At 40.3% G+C, this 21,796-nt stretch overlaps 5 protein-coding genes across 5 annotated transcripts; all 5 read right to left on the reverse strand.

The window, feature by feature from the left end:
- Positions 1 to 380: 380 nt before the first annotated feature.
- CCM_07649 (glycylpeptide N-tetradecanoyltransferase) lies at positions 381 to 1,971 on the reverse strand (the record flags this gene model as incomplete). The annotated part of the gene is made up of 3 exons (XM_006672789.1): positions 381 to 1,409; positions 1,525 to 1,693; positions 1,961 to 1,971. The coding sequence occupies 3 exons, from the start codon at positions 1,969 to 1,971 to the stop codon at positions 381 to 383; spliced, it is 1,209 nt and encodes a 402-aa protein (XP_006672852.1).
- A 1,388-nt stretch (positions 1,972 to 3,359) lies between these two features.
- CCM_07650 (oligosaccharyltransferase subunit ribophorin II, putative) lies at positions 3,360 to 4,433 on the reverse strand (the record flags this gene model as incomplete). Its single annotated transcript, XM_006672790.1, has 4 exons — positions 3,360 to 3,599; positions 3,669 to 3,953; positions 4,017 to 4,215; positions 4,309 to 4,433. The coding sequence occupies 4 exons, from the start codon at positions 4,431 to 4,433 to the stop codon at positions 3,360 to 3,362; spliced, it is 849 nt and encodes a 282-aa protein (XP_006672853.1).
- Positions 4,434 to 4,831: 398 nt separating this feature from the next.
- On the reverse strand, positions 4,832 to 6,001 carry CCM_07651 (glutaminyl cyclase; the record flags this gene model as incomplete). The annotated part of the gene is made up of 1 exon (XM_006672791.1): positions 4,832 to 6,001. The coding sequence occupies one exon, from the start codon at positions 5,999 to 6,001 to the stop codon at positions 4,832 to 4,834; it is 1,170 nt and encodes a 389-aa protein (XP_006672854.1).
- Positions 6,002 to 6,737: 736 nt separating this feature from the next.
- Positions 6,738 to 8,991, reverse strand: CCM_07652 (sn-1,2-diacylglycerol cholinephosphotransferase; the record flags this gene model as incomplete). Its single annotated transcript, XM_006672792.1, has 6 exons — positions 6,738 to 7,730; positions 7,787 to 7,912; positions 8,090 to 8,199; positions 8,359 to 8,449; positions 8,522 to 8,535; positions 8,970 to 8,991. The coding sequence occupies 6 exons, from the start codon at positions 8,989 to 8,991 to the stop codon at positions 6,738 to 6,740; spliced, it is 1,356 nt and encodes a 451-aa protein (XP_006672855.1).
- Positions 8,992 to 10,174: 1,183 nt separating this feature from the next.
- On the reverse strand, positions 10,175 to 11,158 carry CCM_07653 (uncharacterized protein; the record flags this gene model as incomplete). Its single annotated transcript, XM_006672793.1, has 5 exons — positions 10,175 to 10,219; positions 10,291 to 10,312; positions 10,447 to 10,727; positions 10,752 to 10,832; positions 10,907 to 11,158. 5 exons carry the CDS (start codon positions 11,156 to 11,158, stop codon positions 10,175 to 10,177), a joined length of 681 nt encoding a protein of 226 aa, XP_006672856.1.
- Positions 11,159 to 21,796: the final 10,638 nt, after the last annotated feature.

Below are 21,796 nucleotides of genomic sequence, written 5' to 3' on the forward strand. Positions count from 1 at the left end.
AGCTGGATGAGAAGAACCTGAGCGGTGTTGGTCTTGTTCTTCCTTGAGAACGCTACGTAGGGGAAGCCAATTCATCCTATGAAAACCCGTAATATTTAGAATAGAAGAAAAGAATCAATCTAAACAAGGGAAATACCAGCAACATGGGAAGACGTGAATATAAGAGCTACAGAGTGTTTTGCATACATGTATGCTAAATGCTTTCCAGAACAACCGTGAGCGCCAATGGCCAGCCCCCTGCGTTTATACGCAACCAGGGCAGCCCCAAACGTACTCCAATTCATCAATTTCGGAGAGGGGATAAGAGGAGGGGAATAAATGACAAAAGGAAAATAAATAAAGCATGCGCAGAACGAAAAAGAAATATATAAAAAAAGACTCTAGTCCATCTGCGACCAGGCGGCCAGCCGCGTCTCCATCAGCTCGTTAAACCAGGCGGCGCGCTCCATGATGGGGGCGTGGCCCATGCCGTCGACGATGAGGCCGACGGCGGGCTTGATCATGCGGATGAGCTTCTCGCCATTGTTGGCGCCAATCATGCGGTCCTCGGTGCCGTGGAGGACGAGGATGCGGTCGCGGCCGACGGCGTCGGCCATGTCGCGCAGCTGCGACGCCGACTTGCGGTGGCCGACGACGGCGGCCAGCTGGCACAACAGGCCCTGCCGCGAAAAGACGTTGGGCGGGTAGTACTTGGTCATCTCCTCGGCCTGGTAGCGCTGGTAGTTGCTGCCGAAGCGGCGGTACGCGCCGCTTTCGCGGACGGTGCCGGCGCCGTCCAGGTCGAGGCCCTTTTCCAGCACTTCGGCCATGGACCCGGCCGAGAGCGGGGAGAGGTCGACGCCGCTGTCATTCGGCTTGAGCATGGTCGTGGAGGCGGCGGCGGCGGCGGGGGTGGAGGAGGAGGAGGAGGGTGAGGGCCCGCAGCGACGGGTAGTATGCGGCGAGGGCAGGCCGGCGGCCTCGTCCGGGGCGACGAGCCAGGCGCGGGGGAAGAGGCGGGTGGCGGTGTCGTGGATGATGCGCTCGAGGCCCTTGGGGCGGAGCAGGTGGAAGCGGTCGCAGAGGGTCTCGAGGACGGGCCGGTCGCTCTCGAGGGCGGCCGTGGTGCAGAGCAGGGTCAGGCTGCGGACGCGGTGCGGGTGCGCGCAGGCCAGCTCCTGCGCAATCATGCCGCCGAGGGACATGCCGACGACGTGACAAGACCGCGGCGCGGTCCAGCCGATCTGGTCCAGCACCTCGACCACGTCAGCCGCCATCTCCGTCGTTGTGTACCGCGCCAGCGGCTTGTCGCTACTGCCCACGCCGCGGTTGTCGAGGAGGAGCATCGTGTACTTGTCGGCGTGGTCGTGGCCAAAGTAGCACGTCTGCCGTTGCCATGCGTTCATGCTGGCGGCGAGGCCCATGATGAGCTGTGAAGAGGGAAGATTTCATGTTAGCACGGTCCGCAACCCAATCATCACCACCCGCGCTTTTGAATGTATTTCTTCTTCAAAGGCGCGCCCTGTCAAGAGTCTTTCCACATACCACAATCTTGATAGGTCCATGGCCGTGCATCTGCCAGGAAATGTCAATCGGCCCCGAGCGGTCCTTGGCGACGGACGCCTTGCCTTGGCTGTCCGGTATGAGATCCCATTTGGCGCCGGGAAAGCCTGGGTGGTTGAGTGTCTCGTCCAGCGACGGGAAGCGAAAAGCACTGTACGGTGGAGGATAAGTCATTAGCACTGAGGGCTTTTTTTTTTCTCTTTTGTTAGCGTGTTGGCCAGCAAGATGTTTGTCGCCAGTCGCGTTTGTTTTTTGGTTTGCCGAGGCTAACACGGGAACAGCGCGGGTGATGGTGAGGGCGCTGCGGAAGAAAGAATGACAAGGGAAAGAAGGTGAAAGAAGGGGAAAAAAAAAAAGGGACAGCAAGGGTCATGCGATAAGTATGAGGGGGGTTTCAAGTGGTTTTTTGTCAACGTACTCCGAGGCCATGGTTATTCAGGACCCTTTCTTTTTTCTTGTCGTCGTTGTTCTAAGCCAAGGCACAAAGTCGGGAGTCGGAGGAGGCACGGCCGAGGTGAAAGGCAGGTTAACAAAATCCGGTTGGGGAACGGAAGGCCTATGGAGAGGGAATGAACCGCGGAGCTGTCGAGAGCCGAGAATGTGTTATGAATGGTACTTTTTTTTTGTGAAAGGGGAAAAAGAATCAAAGAGATGTACGGATACGGCCCACGAGTTCAAGAAGAGAAGAGCCGTTTGCTTTTGGGGTAAGTTAGATGCAGGCAACAAGGGGGGGTGCTAGGGTGACTATTTTCCGCCGCCACTTGTTGTCTCTTGTTTCTGTTGTGTGTCTTGTCTTTTGGTACCCCCGCACAATTGAAAAAGAGAACTAGGACCTTTCTTATCTTTTTGACCTGTCCGCTTCGCTAGGTTATTATAGGTAGGTAGCGAACACACACAACTTATGCACAGATACAAGATACAAGATCGGTGCGGATTCTACTACATCTACTTATTTGCTCGTCCTCCTCTTCTCCTCACACTCCTTTTTTGGACCGCCCGTTTCAAAGGTCAAAGAAATGGGACAAGTACAAATCTGGGGTTCACCGTTCAGCCATCATCAACCGGGGTTCGTCGTAGGGGCGGGCGCCGGCAGCCGGGGGTGTTATGACCTCTTACATAGGTAGGTATTACCTACCATTCGCTAATAAACCGTAACTACCTACCTAGGTAGTCATCTCTTACTTGTTTCATTCTCAAGGGAAACAACGGCAGACTTCTTTTCTAATCAACCTCAATCACCCTCTAACTAGGTAGTTAGTTAGTTCCCCTTTTCTGGTTTCAACCTGCGTATCACCCACGACTCGCCGTAATTCGGCCCAGCTCGGCACCAAACTTACGGGAACGGCGTCCGGCTTTGGCCTTTCCGGCCCCGGTACCTCCAATTCTCCAACGCTTCCTCGGCTAGTATTCGGGGCTTTGCCACTGGGAATGCTTGGGGTTTATTTTTGGACCCCATGGCGCACACATCTGTAAATACCCGTCGCGATTGTAATTTTACAACTTCGAGGATACATGCGAATCCTCTACAGCTCATTTATTCTCCTAATGCCCTGGTAGTCGGCAACCTATGCATCTGTCTGGTTCCCCTCACTAACCTCAGCTTCTCCACAGCCTGAGCCACCATTCCCAAGAACGGCCCCTCACCCAAATTCACCTAACCCGCCCCCGTTTTACTTCGGCTACCACTTTTCGTCTGTTCTCACAGCCCTTATTTGCCTCGGCAGCGAGGTCATACGAAAGTAGCCCGTCATTTACATTGCTACCCTTTTCTCTGCCTCATCCCCGCCTACAAACGGCCATGTACCCGCAGTCCAACGTCATCTTTCGCCTGCTAGACGGCGCTGCTGCACCTCGCCCAGCGCGCTGTTGCCGCTCAGGAACGCGACCACGCCCACGATGGCAATGGCCGGCAGGGTCTGGAAAAGGTTCCAGCTGCTGTAGTACAAGAAGAACACGCCCTCCATCGCCACAATGGAGCCGTAGAAGACGGCGTGCGAGACGGGTGCCGCGCTGAGCGCCTTGCCAGCATGGTTGAGGTTGGCACCGAGGACAAGCCACTATCAAGGACGAGCGTCTGTTAGCAAAGTAATGGCATAACAACACTCGGCCGCAACTTTTCCACTTACGCTGATGAACAAGATTGGGATGGCTGCCAAAACAGCAGCCGCAAAGGCGAGCGAGACAATCTTGGGCGGGTTCTTGGGGTCGCCGCGGAAGATGTGGTGGATCTCAGGACGCTTGCCGTATCGCAGAGGCGCCTCGTAGGTGTTGACGCTGCTGGGGTCGCGCACAACATTAATGTCAAACACCGATGCCACAATGGCCTTGGACGCGCCAAAGGAGCCCAGAACAACCTTGGCTTCTAGAGGCGCGGCCGAGTTGAGGAGTTGGACGGGGAGGTCCTTTTGCGTCTGCGACTGGTCAGCATTTCCGTGCTCGCGTCGTTCTAATCTTCATCGTAGACGTTTCCATACCAGCTTCACGCTGCCCTTGCCTGATTCCTTGATCGTGAGGGGGAACGGCGCCTCGAGCCCAGAAGTTGTTTCGCGGAGGACGAGGAAGGCCTGATGCGGGCGCTTCGCCGTGCCGCCCTCTTCCGCCGTGAGGGACAGCTTCAGGGTACTGGTGTGGCCCAGGTCGACCTGGTTCTTGGCTCGGGCTTTTAGAGTAAACCTATATCAGTAGAGTAAATGTCAGCGCTCGCATTCAAGGTCAATTGATGGGCCGCCAAAAGCCTTCTTATGGCGCCAACTGGCGGTTTCGTACTTTTCAGTGACGGGCTCGCCGCCCTTGGCAGCGAAAGTCACGGAGCCGTCTGCAAAGCCCCATTGTTTGGCGGCAGAGGCAGCGCTGGAAAGCGCTAGTAGCGTCGTGGCGAACAAGAGGCGCATCGTGTAAAGGGCCTGTGTTTGGTTGTCGTGTCTGTTTGTCGAGACGTGAAGCTCGAAGAGGCCACACAGCAGCTCCCTGGTGGAAGCTCCCCAAACTGGTTACGTGGTTGCTGCCGGCCTCCTGTGATTGGCTGGCCGCCCCACCAGCCAGCTACCAGACAAGTGAATAGCTAGGTATCAAAGCAAGAGCATAATAGCTGGAAAAATAGCGAAAGGTAATACATTGAGATTATGTGTCTTTCGTGTTCATTTGCACCTTTTTCCTATTTCTAAAGATGGCTTTACATAGTGCAAGGTGTATGTAAAGTCTGCAATCAAAACGCCAACCGGATGCATCAGAGTAGCCCTCAAACAAGGTCTTCTCCCCAAAACAAGAATGAACAGAAATTCCGCCAAAATTACAGATCGGTGCGCTCCTTCGTGGGCACTGCGTCCGTATTGGACCTCTTGTTTCTCTTCGGCACGAGCTGCGGCAGCGTCCCCGTCAGATCCAGCCACTCGGCCGCAAACGCCGTGACAATCCTGGCCCAGTCGCGGGTGGTGGGCATGTGGAGGTGCGCACCGTCGTCGTTAAGCGTGTGCCAGACATGCGGGAACGGCGACGGGATAAGGTGGAGGATGTCGACGCCGCGCTGCATAAACGGGACGTGGTCGTCCTGCACGGTGCCGGCACCGAAGCCGCGGAACCGCTCGGCCGTCTTGTCGGCCTCGGGTAGAAAAGGACGGCTGGCCTTGGCCTCGAGCAGGCCGAGGTCGCGCAGGCGCGTCTCGAGCAGCGCCATCTTGCGGTACGCCCAGTGCGTCGTCATAAAGTACGACGGGATCGAGGGCGCCTCGGCGCCGAGCAGGTCGAGCAGCACAAACAGGCTGATGGCGCTCAGCGATGTCCGGTACGTCGACATGCTGGCGCCGTGGAAGTCGTGCTCCCAGTGCGCCGCGAGGGCGCGCGCGCCGTACAGCGAGTCGTCGTCGGTCCACTGCACAAACGCCTCCTCGCCGTCGAGAAAGATGATTTGCAGGCCCGACGCCGGCTCTAGCGACGTGTCCGCCTCGCCGGCTGCCTCCATCGCCGCCCACTTAGTCTGCAGCGCCGCATCCAGGCTCCGCGCCGCGTGCAGCAGCATCGCGCACGGCGCCGCGCTGTCTGTCGCCCCGATGAAGCCTTCGGGTGTCAGCTTGCTGTCGTAGTGCGCCACCAGTGTCAGGCGTCCGACGTCGCCCGCCTTGGCCCACGGGGGGTCGCGCCGGAAGATGAGGTTGTTAAAGGGCACATCCCGGTCGCCCGTCGCCGGCGTCTTGGACGTCGAGTTGTGCCATATCTGCTCCCACCCGGGCAGGTTGGCCGTGAAAAAGTCCACCAGGTGCGCCTGCGCCTTGAGCTGGCCCGGCGTGCCGGGCACGCGCGGGATCAGGATGGGCGCCAGCAGCTTGCCGTCCTTGATGTCAAAGTCGGAGCCCGGCGAGGGAATGTTGCGCAGGTCATCGTCTGTGAGCGTCGTGCCGGCGATGGCGCTCGCAAAGGACGACAGCGTCCCAAAGGTCCAGAGGAGCGCTCCAGACGCGCGCATCGTCTATTTTGTGGCTGATGTTTGCTGTTTCAATTGGGTGTCAAGTTCGAGCCTCAGGGCTGCGCATTCATCGGTGTGCTCGTTCCTCGGAATTGCGTCCGCGGTATTATTTCTGGCAAATATGACCGGTGCGACGTTTGTTTAAAATGTCGAAGAAAATGCGCAAATGTGTCTATTGTTTGATTGGTAGATGCAAGGGAACAAGTCGTGGTTTGTGGTTTGTGGTCAGTAGCTACGGTACAAGCTGACGTGACATTTGGCTGCTTGGCTGCTTGGCTGTCCACCCTAGTACGCACTGTGGATCTACTGCTACTTAGAAGCACCACAACCCGAAAATCGGTTCAACAGTGCAGAGTATACATGTGATGGACTTCTGGACGCACGCTGTTCTCTGCTTGGTCAATTTAATTGGAATTTGTGTAATCAGAACTGTGCCTGTAGCTCCAACAGTGATTACAATCGTGCATAAGAATATGCTTCTATGGATACAACAGTAAAAATCGCTGTCAACAATCCCCATACGCCGGAAATGCAAGGCTCGAGGGCCGCCTAAGCCCTGAGTCGTGTGTCACAAGAACGCCACTGAAGTGACGTCGTAGTAGAGCGCATCGCAGTATCTCACAGGAGACTCGCGAGTCTTGTGTCTGGCGCGCATCCATGTTGAATGCCAGACAATAGCCCAACAAGATAAACAGAAAAGAACAAAGTTGTGCTAGTATGTTCGCCAGGAATAGTTTTAGTGCAGCTTAGCAGCATCTTGCGCGCGCTTGTTGGCGATCTGCTTGTCCTTGGGAATGGTGAGCGCGTTGATGCCCAGGAAGTTGCAGATAGCGTTGACGACGATAAAGGCCCAGCGGAAGTATAGGACAGTGGCAAAGATAAAGTAAGCCCAGAGGTAGTAAGCCTCCAGAGTAGCACTGAGCTGAGGGAATCCAATTCGAGGTAGGTTGGCGAGAACAGCACCGCCGACTAAGGGCCAGAGCATGGCAGTCCAGTAAGGGAATGGCTGGCGCGTCAAGTGCGCCAGAATCATCTTAGTAGTCAAACGGCCAAAGACAAACGACATGGTGCAGCAGAACAAGATGAGGTGGTCCTCACTCATGAGTGTGCTGTAAGGCGAGCCGAGCCAAGCGACGATTGTGACTGAAAATACGGTCATGGGCGCAAGCTCAAGGAAGACGGGGGCGACAGGCAGTCCCTGCTTGCGGCGAGCATCAATGACGTTGAGAACGCAAAATGGGATGTGGGTTCCGAGTAGCGAAATAGCAACGAGGGGAACCCAAATGTCGCGGACGGATGTGTCACCAAGCATATCGGCAAGACCAGGCAGGCTGCCGCCCAGAATACCGGCCATGGGCTGGCTCCAGAGATCGGGGCCCCAGATACCCGAGGTGACCATGATACCGCAAGCAATAAGTAGACCCTCTGTAGGGCCATTGATGAATCCAAGAAAGAGGGTGTGGGTGTGGTATGTTTCCCAAGTTGAGAAGAACATGGCGACACAAGGGCAGAGCGCAGTGAAGACACCTGCGGGCGAGGTGCCCAGAGCCATGGCGGCGACCTGGAAAAGACTGGCGAGTGTACAATTGAGCGAGTCGATTCCGTGGTCAAAAAGTTCGCCGAGACCGCTCGAGGTGCCGGTTCTGCGGGCTTGCTTGCCGTCGACGTTGTCCATGGTCTGGTACATGAAGAGGCCAGCGGCCAGACTAAAGTATACCCAGGAAGGGCCCTCGAGGGGTGTCAGAGGTCGACTGAAAGAGCGGGAGGGTTTCTTTCTTGACTTACAGGGCCGATCAGATCAGGGATATAAATAACCAGTAGCGCGACATTGGCCAAGATGAAGAAGAACCCAACCAAGGTCACCATGTTGGGAGCCATCCATAGCGGCAAGAGGGTGACGAAAAAGTTCCACTACGGCAGAGTTGTGTTAGCTTTCAAGTTGGCTTTGGCAGTCGGTGGCATTGGCTAGTGTATTGCGCGGTAGAACTTTGCGCAAGGCTGCGAATCGAGCGGAGGGGGCTTTGGAAGGTGCGTGTAGGTGATCGGGGGTGGAAGCCGGGCGGCGGCAGGAGAGGCGGGATATCGTACCCAGGGACCGAGAATGTACTTGGACACGGGCGACTTGTCGACGCTAGAGTACTTGTAGGACTTGAGATGAATGAGAGCATCGTCCGAAATGCACTCGATTTGAGCCTTTTCTGCAAGGCAGTCAGCGAAGTGTCCCACGTGCGCCTAGATAGGTAGGCAAGCAGAGGGAGAGAGCTCCAAGCTCCGGCCCCGGGGGGAGGTAGGTGGCAAAGCAGAAAAGGGGATTGTCGTCTCATGACGGGGGGAAGACGGGGAGAAAACAAACATACTGGTGTTGGGAACCATGTTGTCTTGGCCTTGGCCAGCAGTGTTCTCGTGGAATAGTGGTAGCGTCTCGTCAGCCGACGACATGATGGGTAGCTATGGGAAGACAAGGCGGGGGGGGCTGGGCGAGGAGAGGGTATAAAAGAATCTGCGAGACAGCTGGCGTGCGTGCGTGCCACTGACTGCAAGGGCAGGAAAAAAAGAGCGGGCGCGAGGCGTCAGTCGTTTAGGCAAGTCTTGGTTGCAGAAGTCGGGGAGCCAGTGAGCCAGTGCAGATTGTTGAGGAAACCAACATGTGCGTGGAGGGCGAGTCGATTCGCTGTGCAAGATTTGGGCGGGTGCATGAGGCCCATCCATGCATGTACGCTAACTCGTCTTTGGCCTGGCCAGAAAATTAAAATAATTGCCTGAAGAAAGGGCGAGTTTCTTATTCGACAAACTGAAGATTAGGTAGGTACCTAACTAAGGTACCCCGGTACGGATACCTCTGGTGTACATAGGGGCCTCTGGTGTACATAGGGGCCTCTGGTGTACATAGGGGCGGTTGCTGCCAGTGCCACCTGGGAGCCTCGGGAATGGCGCGAATGGCGCTGGTTACAGGCTGCGCGTGGCGCACCAGCGGTACCAATACCTTCCATGGTTAACAGCTGACAAGCCTGAGTAGAGGTATGTAGGTACCTCCGGCGCTACAATTCCACTAGACGAGACACGTGAAGCTCTGAGCGGCCACCAGACAGCCGACCTATCAACAGGGGCAAGATGAAAGGGACAAGATGTGTTTCGTTGCAATTTGAATATGCATTCGTTGACTTGCCGTTTCTCACTCTTCGTTTCACTTTACGTGTGCTTAATAAGAGCTTTTCTCTACCTCACTTCAGCCTCTTGCCTATCATTCGTAACCCCTCCCCATCGGCTAACTGCCTCTTGTACAGTGGTCGCCTGCAGCCGCTAAGCCAGACCGCTGGTCAGGAACCGAGGAACAGCACGAGACAGTGGAGCATGTGCTTTGAGGCGTGTTCTTTGCAGGGAACTCTTGCAGCAGTTGATCAAGTCTCATAGCGTGAGCAGGTGATGATGCAGCAGGCTACAAGCCCTCATACATTAGCGCAAATATTGAGAAGAAAAAGGAAAGAAAAAAAAGAGGCAGAGTAAGATGGAGAAACAGCCAAATCCCGTTCCCTCTCAAAACCACCAAAACGGTTGCTGCAATTCGTTGGCTGCAAGCTTCACATCACACCGCATCTCACGCTTCCCACACATGTACGTCACTGGTCTCGACATTTGGAACCCGCCACCGGCAAAGAATGATGAACCCTTGACACCCCCGAGACGAAAGCCCGCCCAAACCACTTTAGCATTATCCATCTTCATACCTACCTATGCTTTTGCCCAAGCCCATGTCGACCCCAACAATTCTCTTTCCCCGCCTACATGGACACCTTCCCCCGCCGGCTTGCACGCCCGCCTCCCGTGTCGACCGATACATATCTTCCTCTTCCCCTCCCCGCCCTCGTCAGGAACCCTAAAGTGTCGTGTGACAAAACGCCACTGCAGTCGCCACCATACGCTTTGCGTTCGCTAGCCCGCTGAGCTGTGTGGCCTAGCTCGATTGACGTTGCATCATGCCCCGAAAAATGTCACCAGTGCAGGTAGGGTAGCAAGTAGACAGGCCGCGCCGTTGGGCTTCAGTGGCTTCAGTCGATGCCAGCCAGCATTGCCTCGGCGAGTGGGTGGCTCTTGTCGATCAATCAAGGGCTCTTCCGTCCAATATGAGTGCTTGTGTACTGGGCCGAGATCTTCCAGAGCTCATCACTGCCACGATTAACCAACCACCTTGATCGTCCATCCCAAGTTGCCCGTGACTACCTAGGTAGTTAGTAGCATCTTCCCCACTTCCCCTTCACTCACACACAGGTCCCAACCCATGATTCACTCACATGTTCAGTAGCAATTCTTTCGCTGCGTGAAGTAGTATTATTAGTATTAGAGTTCGCTTCGCTTATATGTGTCCAGCTACCATCGCTCGAAAAAAAAAATTATAGATGCAAGCAAAGCCTTCACGCAGCCCAAGCCTTCCCTTGAGGCTCCCTCACAGCATGGTGAAGCCAGCAAACAGGCCGACAAACACTACAGCGAATCCATACGATCGGCCGGCTTCGAGAGCCGAGCCCGCGCCTGACTTCTTGCCCGACGACCCGTCGTTGGCCGAGCCGGGGGGGCCGGTGTAGATGCCATCGCTGCCCGTTTTGGCAGCCGTGGCCCCTTGTGATGATGTCGCAGAGGCGTTGTAGCGTTGGGGGTTGGTCGCACCACACGGGTGGTTCTGGAGGCAGTCAGATGCACACATGTTGTTGTTGTTGCACTTGTTGACGCACTGGCGACCCCATTCAGTGCACACGTAGTAGGGTATGCTCAGGCTGTATTCGGAGATGTTGGGCTGCTTGTTGTTGCCGCAGAGACAACCGTACATCAGGGTTTCCTAGGTCGGATTAGCATCAGGTTGTGGAATGCTGGGTCAGCCTCATGAGCCATCAGCTGTATCAGTAGACGTACAGGGTCGCAGTCGTTGACTAAAGTAGTGCGCGGCTCGGTTTGTTGACAGATCATGGGGCAAGTGAGCTTCTCATCACGACACCATCTGTCTAGCAGCAATCCATCAGCGGGAGTCATTGACGTCCAAGAAATATATGGCTCATTACCTCGGGTGGCAAAGGGCACTGTCTTCGGGTCAATCGTATAATCGGCCTGAGCGACTGTAGCAAGAGCCGCAGCGGCAACGAAGCCCGTTGTCTTGAATGAAACCATGGTTGGTTTTCGAGGTGGGAGAGGTCGTGGGACTGATGAGTCTGGAATCGGGAACGGAGAGATCAATGACAGTGTCGAGAAGGTTAGGATCGATTGAATAATCTAGACAAAATCAATTAAAATGAATTCACACAGTGTCTGCCGAGCGGCAGTGTCCCGAGGATGTGGATGGCTCTGGGTCTGCAGATGCAAACTTACTAAAAAGAGGGAGTCAAGAATGCAGCCGTTGAGCGTCGATGGAGAGCGAGTGTTATAGGTCGAAAGATGAATTAATACAGGACAAGGACAAGAGGAAGAATCGCCAACGAGAGAGACGAAACGAAGAATAGAAGATGGTCGAGAGGGAGAACAAGGAGGCTCTCGAGGGGCAACGACTAGTGAGAAGATGGACAGGCAGCCAAAGCAAAAAATGTGAGACTGGGATTGCCAGAGCCAGCCAGATTATATTCACCACCGCACGGAGGACAAGACCAGGCTCCCTCCATGCTCCCGTGTCACGCTATTTGTTCCAGCCCATGCTCACAATCGCGCAGGGTTGTCGTTGGCCGGTAGGGCCGCTGAAAACGAGATTCAGCCACGGCTATTATTGGGTGTGGGTGTCGCGCCGCTCCGGCACTACGATACGTCCGTATCTACCTACGCGAGTGGGGGGTGTTTTTTGACAGGGGTAGGGACACAGTGTGGGCAGCACGTCCTATTAAAACTAACAGCGTTATAATAGGGACTTTTAATATGTTAAAAAAAAAATCGTACTAGTTAAGAATCATATTAAAATATTATAATAGATTTTTTTAATTATAAAAATATAATATAGTATATATATCTTATATTAAAAATATATATATAAGAATAGCTATTAAAAATATACTTTATTAATACTTATAATATATTAAATTTATAGGCTATATTAAAATATATATAGTCTATTAGAAAATATCTATATAAGAATTTTAATAGCTATTAAATATATAAAATATTTTAGTAAGTATAGCTTATATAAGTTTTAATATAAGTTATCTATATTAAAATACTATTAATAAAGGTAGGTAGACTATAAAGATATATTTTATTAAGAAGTATATTATTAGGAGCTAATCTACTATTATAGGATATAAGCTACTTATTAATATCTATTCTTATTAATTTAATTCCTTTATTATAGTATAGCTTCTTTTTTCCTTTACTTACTACTTTAATTTCTTTTCTTAAGCTATATACTAAAGATCTCTTTTATTAAAACTAGCTTAGCTATAGATATTATATAAGTTTATATAGCCTTATAAAATTTATATAAAATTTATATAAGTATATTAATAGTAAAGAGTAATAAAACTCTATTAATTACCTAGCTTACTAAAATATTAGTAGCTTAAAAGGTATAAAAGAAAGAAAATACTAATAAGTACCTTTTTAGTAATAAGGAGTTACCTTTTATTTTATTATAATACTTACTATAGTATTAAAGAATATTAATATTCTAAACTTAAGGCTATACTTTAAAACTAGTACTAAAATACCTATTAAGATTTAAATATTAATATTAGTTAGTATTCTTTACTTTAAATCTATTTACTAATATACTAATACTAACTAGTAGATTATAAAGTATAGAATTATAAAAAAGTAAGTAAAAAGAGTATAATAAGAGTATATATTAATTTAATAATAATAAACTAACTATATAAGAAATATTAGATAGTATAGAAGTAATATAGAGTAAGTAGTAAGCTATATAATATATAAAGTAAACTTAAGTCTATATAGAGATTAGTAAGTAGTAATTATAAAGTAAGTATATATAAAGTACCTTCTTAATAAAGAGTAGTAAATATTTATTATAGGAAAAGATCTTAATATTATAAGACTAAAAGTAAGCTACCTAGAGAGATATAGGTAGTAAGTATATAGTATATATTAGGCATTACTCTTAAAGCTATATAAGCTAAGCTAGAGTATTATAGCCTATATCCTTCCTAGTTAGTCCTTATTTCCTAGTATATAAGAAAAGAGAATTATTACTTACTTATTATATATTAAGAGAAGATACCCTATTCTCTATATATTCTTACTTAGTATTAAAGTAATATATATTAGTAGTAGTATAAGTTGCCTAATTTTTAATTCTATTTATCTTATATTAGTACTAAGTATAATTCTCCTTATTAATAATAGGGAATACTATCCTTCTATACCTCTTTATAGGTAGTATCTCTTTAAGGTATATTTTTAATAATTATAATAGTAAAGTAAAAAGCTTAAGACTATTATAGTTTTCTTATAGCTATATAATAGAAATATAATTAATTAGTTATAAGTATTTTAAGGTAGTATTATATATTAATATAAAAGAATATCTACTAACTTACTAGGTGCCTTCTCTTAATACTATTAGTACTAGAAACTTATAGCTTATTATTTTATTAGTTTAGCTTTTATTTTTATTAGTACTAAGTAAATTATTTACTAAGTAGATATTCTAAAGAAGCTAAGCTTATATATTATTAAGCTCTTATTTAATATTATATTATAAAATAGCTAAGATTATTCTAGTTAGATCTTTTACTAGCCTTTCTTAATACTATTTAGATATTATTAAGTAAGTCTATACTATTAGAAAGAGTAGGTTAATCTATAACTATACCTTATAAATATATTAGTAGCTAATCTAGTACTATAAATACTAAGTTAAACTTATTTAGAATAGAAAGGCTTAGGTATATACCTAAAATATAACTAGTAATAATTAGAGAGTAGCCTAATAGCTAGTAGCTAGTATATACTTAATATAATTAGGTAAGGTAACCTGCTAGCTTAGTAAGCTTTAGAATCTCTCCTTATATATTATATTACTAATATTACTAAATAAGGCCTACTTAGATAGAGTAGGTATAGCTACTAATAAGCTAGGATAGTTAGAGGAGAGGGATATACTAAATAGGGTAGTAGATTATTATAAGAGCTACTATATTTAAGTAGCCTACTTTACCTTAAGATAGTCTTAATTAATACTTATATATTAATATCTATTAAAGAGGAAGAATAAGGTATTAAATAAGTATCTTATTATACTTTAAAGGTATATCCTTAATAACTAATAATATAGGTATCTTACTATACTAATAAGTATAGTATAAGTTATTTAAAAACCTATAATACCTAAAGCTATGTTTATAGCTAATCTAGCTAGCCTCTATCTTCTTTAAAGAAAATTTTTATACCTAGTAGGTTCTTTATTTATTATAGCTACTATATATATAGTATACCTATAGCTAGTAGTACCTAGTAGCTATATATAAAACTACTATACTTATGTTTTCTAATATATACTATTTATTACTACCCTAGAAGATTAATTTAATTATATTACTTACTTTTCTATTTTATAATTCTAGTATAGGAATATTATCTCTATTAAATAGATTTACTAAGTATTTAAAGTAGTGTTTTTTATAATATCTATATACCTTATTTATAGTATTACTTCTATATTATAAAGATAGGAAACTATATAGATTACTAGCCCTCTATATCTATACTATAGGTTATTATATTAAAAATATATATATACTTAAATCTACTCTATATACTATAGGCCTTAATATTTTTATCTTCTACTCCCTAAAGGAAATAAAGCTTTATAGGAATAAAAAGAAGCTACTTATCTAACTAGGGTACTATTTATACCTTATCTAGAGATATATTAACTAGCCTAATAATCTTAGTTCTATTCTCCTTCTTATATATTAGGACCTTTAAAATATCTTCCTTCTTACTATATAGATTATATAAAATTAAATCTAGGTATAGAAAAATATATTTTAAAGCTATATACTAGTAGATAAAGATACTAAGGATATAAGTAAACTAGGAGCTAATTATAATAATATTATTAATATTAAATATAATATATACTCTAGCCTTAAGAAAAGTAAGTATTAAAAGAAATAGAGTAAGATAAATAGAGAAACTTACCTAGTAGTAAAGGAGACTTTACTATACTACTATATACTATATTTTCCTAGGTTACTAATTATCTATATATTATAGCTTTTAAAATATATATAATATAGTTTAAATATAGTATAGTAGTTACTAATAAGGACCCTAGGGCTTTAAAGGCCTAGTAAATTTAACTTATCTCCTTTATATAGTAGGTACTAAATATAATATAAGATAGTAATTTTATAATAATCCCTAGCCTCTATAAGATCTTTACTTCTATCCTTATCTATTATCTTATCTAAGTATAGGTTTAGTGCTTTAATAAGCTATAGATACTTATTTTATATTTTATTAAAAATATCTTATACTACTAGGTGCTATAATCTAAAGTAGCTATTAAGTAAGAATAAAATAATAATATTATAGTTTTCTTAGTTAATTAATATTATAGTAGTATTATAAAAGTTTATTTAGAGGATATTAGCCTTAAACTATCTATATTATATATTAAAAATAAGCTATAGCCTAGAAAAAAGAAAACTTATTTATACTTAGCTTCCCTAAGTAAAGTAAAGACTTTATTATAGCCCCTATACTATATTATAACTTTAAATAAGTATAATCTAAAATATATATTAGGGAGCCCCTTTTAATCTACTATATTACTTAGCTTCTTATTTCCTTAGCTCTATTATACTATATTTACTTTAATAGAGCTACCTACTAAGGAAGCCTAGGTTTATTAATCCTTAATAAGTTAACTTAGAATAGAGGCTACTAGATATAGATATATAGTAGTATTTTATATACCTCTAGGTTTCTAATTTCTTTTAATAACTATAGAAAGATTAGTAAAGAGAAAAGAAAGCTTAGTAATATATACTAGGTATAGAAAAACTTACTATTCTATATCTTACTACTATTCTTAGCTACTTATTATAATAGCTAAAGAGTATAGTAGCTAGATTTAATAGTATCTTAAAAATCTATAGTTCTAGTATATAAAAACGGCCTATAAGTAGTCTATACTAACTATATAATAAGATAATATATAGTAGTAATAAATTAAGAGGAAGTAAAGCTAGATAAACTATAATAGAAATATTACTTCTTAATATAGTCCTTACTAATCTAGATAATAGTAGTTTAGAATTTAGGCTTAAGGTACTTATCCTTTAGCTAGGTATAGAATAAGATAGGAAGGATAATAACACCCCTTATAAACTCTTATATTCTCTAGGACCTAAGATATTAGCTAGGTAATTATAGTTACTTCTAATTTAATAGAAAAGTAAAAGACTAAAAGGCCTATATTACCTCTTAATATATATTATTTATTAAAACCTATAGGTTAGTAAAGAGGATACTAAATAGCTCTCTTAAAATACCCTAGTATTCTAAATATATAGTATTAATTAGGTAACCTCTAATCCTATTTATAGTAGGTATAAAAATATTTAATATAGTATAGGTTATTAGTATTAGAAATTTGTAAATATTAGGTGCTAGAAATATACTAAAGGCCTTAATAAGATAGAAGTCCTTATACTACCTTAAATGCTTAAGAAAGTTTTCTATTTATATTTTTACTAGTATAGCTTTTATAATTTTAATATTCTTCTTTAGCTATAGGCTATAGTAGCTAAACTTAATAATATTATAGTTAAGATTTAGATAGTCTTTAATAGGCACTATATAGTAGTAATAGGTAAAAGTTACCTTTAGTCTAAGATAGCTAGATAGAGATTATTAGGAAGGTATATTACCTAAAATCGTAAAGATAAAACTATAAATAAAGGTTAGTTTATTATTTATCTCTAATTCTATTCTATAGTTAAGCTAGTATAGAAAACCTAAGCTCTTAATAATATCTACTATACTAGCTTTAAAAGGGCTTAGTATAAGGGTATAGATACTTATATATTTATTATATAATTATTTCTTAAGAAATTATAGAATAAGGTAAAAGCTTATAATTAATTAGTATATATTTTAAAATAGACTAAAGGTATTAATAAAGAGGTAGAAAGGAAGAGATAGTATTAGCTTAGTAAAGTACTATTTAAGATATTTTCTACTATAGGTAGAAATTTTAGCTTTAGCTTAGAGGGGGGTGCTAAGTATTAGTAGTTAGTATTTATTACTTTTTATTTTAAAAATATAGTAAATAAAATTATTATATTATAGAGATATACCCTTATTGCTAGGCTAGTAATTATAGTCTATATATATACTAAGCTAGTTGCTAATTGCTATTAGTAGTATAATATATAGTTAATCTAGAAATAGTACTAGCTCTCTCTATCTATATAAATTAAGTATAAAGGTTATATTATTCTTTTTATTCTTTACTACCTCTAGTAAATTACTAACTAGGTATACTTCTTAGAGCTATAATATTTATTAACTAACTTACTTATACTAGTATACCTTATTATAGTTATTAATGCTATACTATATAACCCTTCCTATATATCCTTCTCCTTTACGTTTCTCCTAATAGAAAAAGTCTAATAGCTATATTAGCTAGCTATCTAGGTATATAATATAGTCTCTAAATATACTATAAATGCTCTTACCCTAGGTAGTAGCTTCCTATAGCTTATATATATTAGTGTCTATTAATACTACTATACCCTAATATATAAGCTATAAGTTTATATTAGATAAAAGGAATATCTTTAGTAGGGTCTATAGATTAAAGACTAGTATATCTTCTATAAGCTTAGTATAACTTAAGAGTATATCTAGGTTAAGGTTAATAGTCTAGCGTTATAGTAGTACTAGAGGTAGGCTTCTATTAATACGTTTCTTTAGTATATCCTAATAAAGGGGGATATTCTATATCTCTCTAATATCTTTAATTATTCCTATTACCTCTAGTAGCTACTAGTAACTATAATAAGATATTATATTCTATTACTTAAATATATATAGTATAGCTAGGAGAGTAGTAAAGCTTAGCTCCTTTACTATATTACTAATAAGTATTATAGGATTAAAGAAGTCTCTTATCCTATTAGTCTTACTTTCTATACTAGAACTTAATTAAAAAATAAATACTAAACTTTATCCTAATAGAGAGATATTATTACTAATATTAAGGATTAAATTTAGCTAGTTATTATTAATATAAAATTCATCTTATACTATTTTTTTAGGAGTTAAGGGTAATACTAGAGAAGTAATTAGTTCTATAAATATATTATCTATAATTTACTAAATAATCTTAATTATATTAGCTACTTAAGGCTCTTAGATATTAGTTATAATATAAGAATTAGATATATTATGGTTTATATATCTATTATCTCTAAAAGTAAGCTTATTCCTATAATAGTTATTATCTTATATATCTATATACTTATCCTTACTAATATCTATACTCTAATTAGTTATTTCTAATAGGGGAGCTTAAAGGACCTCTACTACCTAGTACTCTAATAAATTTTTATCCTAGTATTAAGGCCTTACTATTTCCTATACTATAATTTTATACTAAAAGCAATCTATATCTTATAACTAAGTATCTTAACGTATTTATATAGTAGGTATTAGATTTCTTTTTATTTATTTTCTTTCTTTTTTTCTTTAGGGTATCTCTAAGGATTTAGATAAGTTAACTTTAATTATTACTAGATTAATAACTAGAGGGCCTATCTACTTAATATTTACTTATATTAAGTTCTATAGTATATTAAAAATAAAGTAAAAGTAAATAGTATAACTATATAGCTTAGGAAGTAGTTACTAGAGTATAAAATTAAGGTGTTATAGAATCTAGGTAAAATTCTATACTAGTAATACCTTAAGTCTTCTTAAAATCTATAGCCCTACCTTAATACTAAAATCTTTCCCTCCTATAACCTCTACTCCCTATACCTCTATATATCTTAAAAATATACTAGAAGGCTATAAGATTTAAATAAATTATCTTATAATTAAGTTTATATCTAAATAGTATTAAAGACTATAAAAGGCAGCTATCCTAATACATATAACTATTCTAGGAATATAGATACTTATAAATAACCTCTAAGCTAGCTTAATAATAGCTTAACTTAATATAATAATAATACTAATTTATTTCTAAATAATAAGGGCGTATAGAAGTAAGGGAGATATATAGTAAATAGTCTCTTAGGAGTAAATAATATTAGCTAGGCTATAAGTAATTAAAACTACTTATAGGTTAAAGATATAGAAAGGCTATATAGGATATAAGTATTAATAATACCTAGTCTATAGTTAGGACTTAATAGTATATACTATAGCTAGGATATATACCCCCTAACTATACTTAATAATAGCTAGCTTAATAAATCCTAATATATACTATAGTCCTCTTTATAGCTAATACTATTATCTTAGTATATATTAAGTAGAGCTATACTAGGTATTATCCTATACTAACTATAAAGTATACTATTACTAATTTTATATTCTAGAGAATAAAGCTATTAATAATTTTTACCCTAAAGACTTTATTAATAATATATTAAGCTAAGATAAAAAGGTAATTTACTTTATCCTTTATTCTAACTATATTAAATAATTATAGGGATCTATACTTAACTCTAATACTATAACTAATAACTATCTCTCTCTTAAGAGTATAAGTAAATATAATAAAAGAGCTTTATAGCTATAATAGACTATAGATATTAAGGAAGTATTTTAATAAATAATATAGTTAAACTAAGTTACTATATTTATTTAGTTTAATAATAGCCTAAAAGGTCTTACTATAGTATATTATATAAAATATATTAAAAGCCTATATTATATTTTAATTAAGAAGAATGCTATTAATAAGTTTAGTAGTAATCTCTATACTTAGTATAGCTATATACTTTAGAACTTTTAGGTATATTTCTTTTATAAATTATTATTCTTACTAATATATTTTATAGAGATATATTTATAACTTATAAGAAGAGGATACTAAATTTTATAATACTATTAAGCTAAGAGCTATTTAATAGTACCTAGAGAAGTTATTTAGTTTTAATAACTTCTATAATATCTTTATATTTATATACTAGTAGATTAACTTAAAGGCTAGTAGTAAGGTAATTAAGAAGTAATACTACTATAAGCTTTAGTCTTAATATAGTACTAAACTTAACTAACTATATTAACCTTAGTGCTTTAGATAAACTTTAGGGTACCCCTTAAATAGTAACTAGATACTATAGAAAGGAATTATAATAAGGATATAATTGCTAGGCTAGAATATAGGGCCTTTAGCACTATAGCAATCTAGTTAAAGCTATAAAGCTTTATAGATTATCTAGTTATTAAACCCTACTATCTAAAGCCTTTATAGTATATAGTTATACTACTTATAATAAAGTATAATAAGTTAAAGCTTAAAGTTAATATTAACTTTAAGCTTTATAATCTAAATAACCTAGATAGTAAAGTAGGGGATAATAAGTCTTTTTCCTATTATAGATAGGATGATTAAATATTACTAAGCAATATAAGTAGTAATAATACTAATCTTAACCTAAACCTATTAGTAAGGACTATTAAGAGCCCCTAAAGGCTATAGTAAACAACTTATAAGGGGTAGAGGTATACTACTTAGCTATTTAGGGTAGCTCTACGTTTAGTTATCTAAAATATAGAAACTAGTATATTTTTTTATAATATTATTTTATATATTATATTAGTATTAATTAAATACTTTACTTTAAGCTACTATATCTAATACTATTTTTAGTACCTCTTTTATATTAGGTCTTTTTTTACTAGGTAATATATTAGGTACTTTATTTATAGTAAGCTTATAATTTTTTAAGACTTAGAAATTATATATTAAAAGGTATTAAATATAACTTATATTTATAAGGTAGATATATTTATTTTATTATAATATTAAATAGCTTTTATTTAGGACTAGCTAATATAAGATAACTACTAATATTACTATTACCTCTCTTTTTAATATATAGTACTTGCCTAGATTAGAACCTCCTTCTACTTACCTATATAGATCTACTTCTATTAATACCTAAACCTCCTACTTTAATAATATACTATCCTATAATATAATTATATATAATAGTAAACTAACTAAGCTTAGCTCTAGACTAAACTCCTAGCTATCTACCCTCCCTATTACCCTTAGTATTTACTAATAAAGAATAGTTTAATATACTTTATAAAGAAGTAATTAAAGATACTTATAATACTATTAAGAATAGAGCCTATAGTATATACTAAATAAAGTAAGCTAAGAAAAAATAGGCGCCCCTAATAAGTAAGGCTATTAAGATCCTTAATAAAGCTAATAGTACTATAATCTTATTACTACTAGAAAATAAAGAAGACTCTCCTAGTATATAAGATTAGGTAATACTAACTAAAAATAGAAAGGATAAATAAAAGAACTAATAAGAGCTAGGAGGAGATAGAATCTAAAAAGTAGAGAAGGGTATTACCTATATTAGTAGAAGTATATTACTAGTAGGTATTTATATATTAGGATTTACTCTACCTATATTAGAAAATAATTATTATAGTTTTATATATATACTATATTAATTAGTATACTTAAAAATAGAGAGGTATATATATATATAAGTATTATATAAACTATAAATATACCCTATTTAAATTTATCTTCTTTAGCTTTTCTTATCTCCCTTTACTATCCTGCCTTCTTTATTACTACTATAATCTAAATAG

This window comes from Cordyceps militaris, assembly GCF_000225605.1.
Source record: "Cordyceps militaris CM01 unplaced genomic scaffold CCM_S00006, whole genome shotgun sequence".
Classification (NCBI taxonomy): domain Eukaryota; kingdom Fungi; phylum Ascomycota; class Sordariomycetes; order Hypocreales; family Cordycipitaceae; genus Cordyceps; species Cordyceps militaris.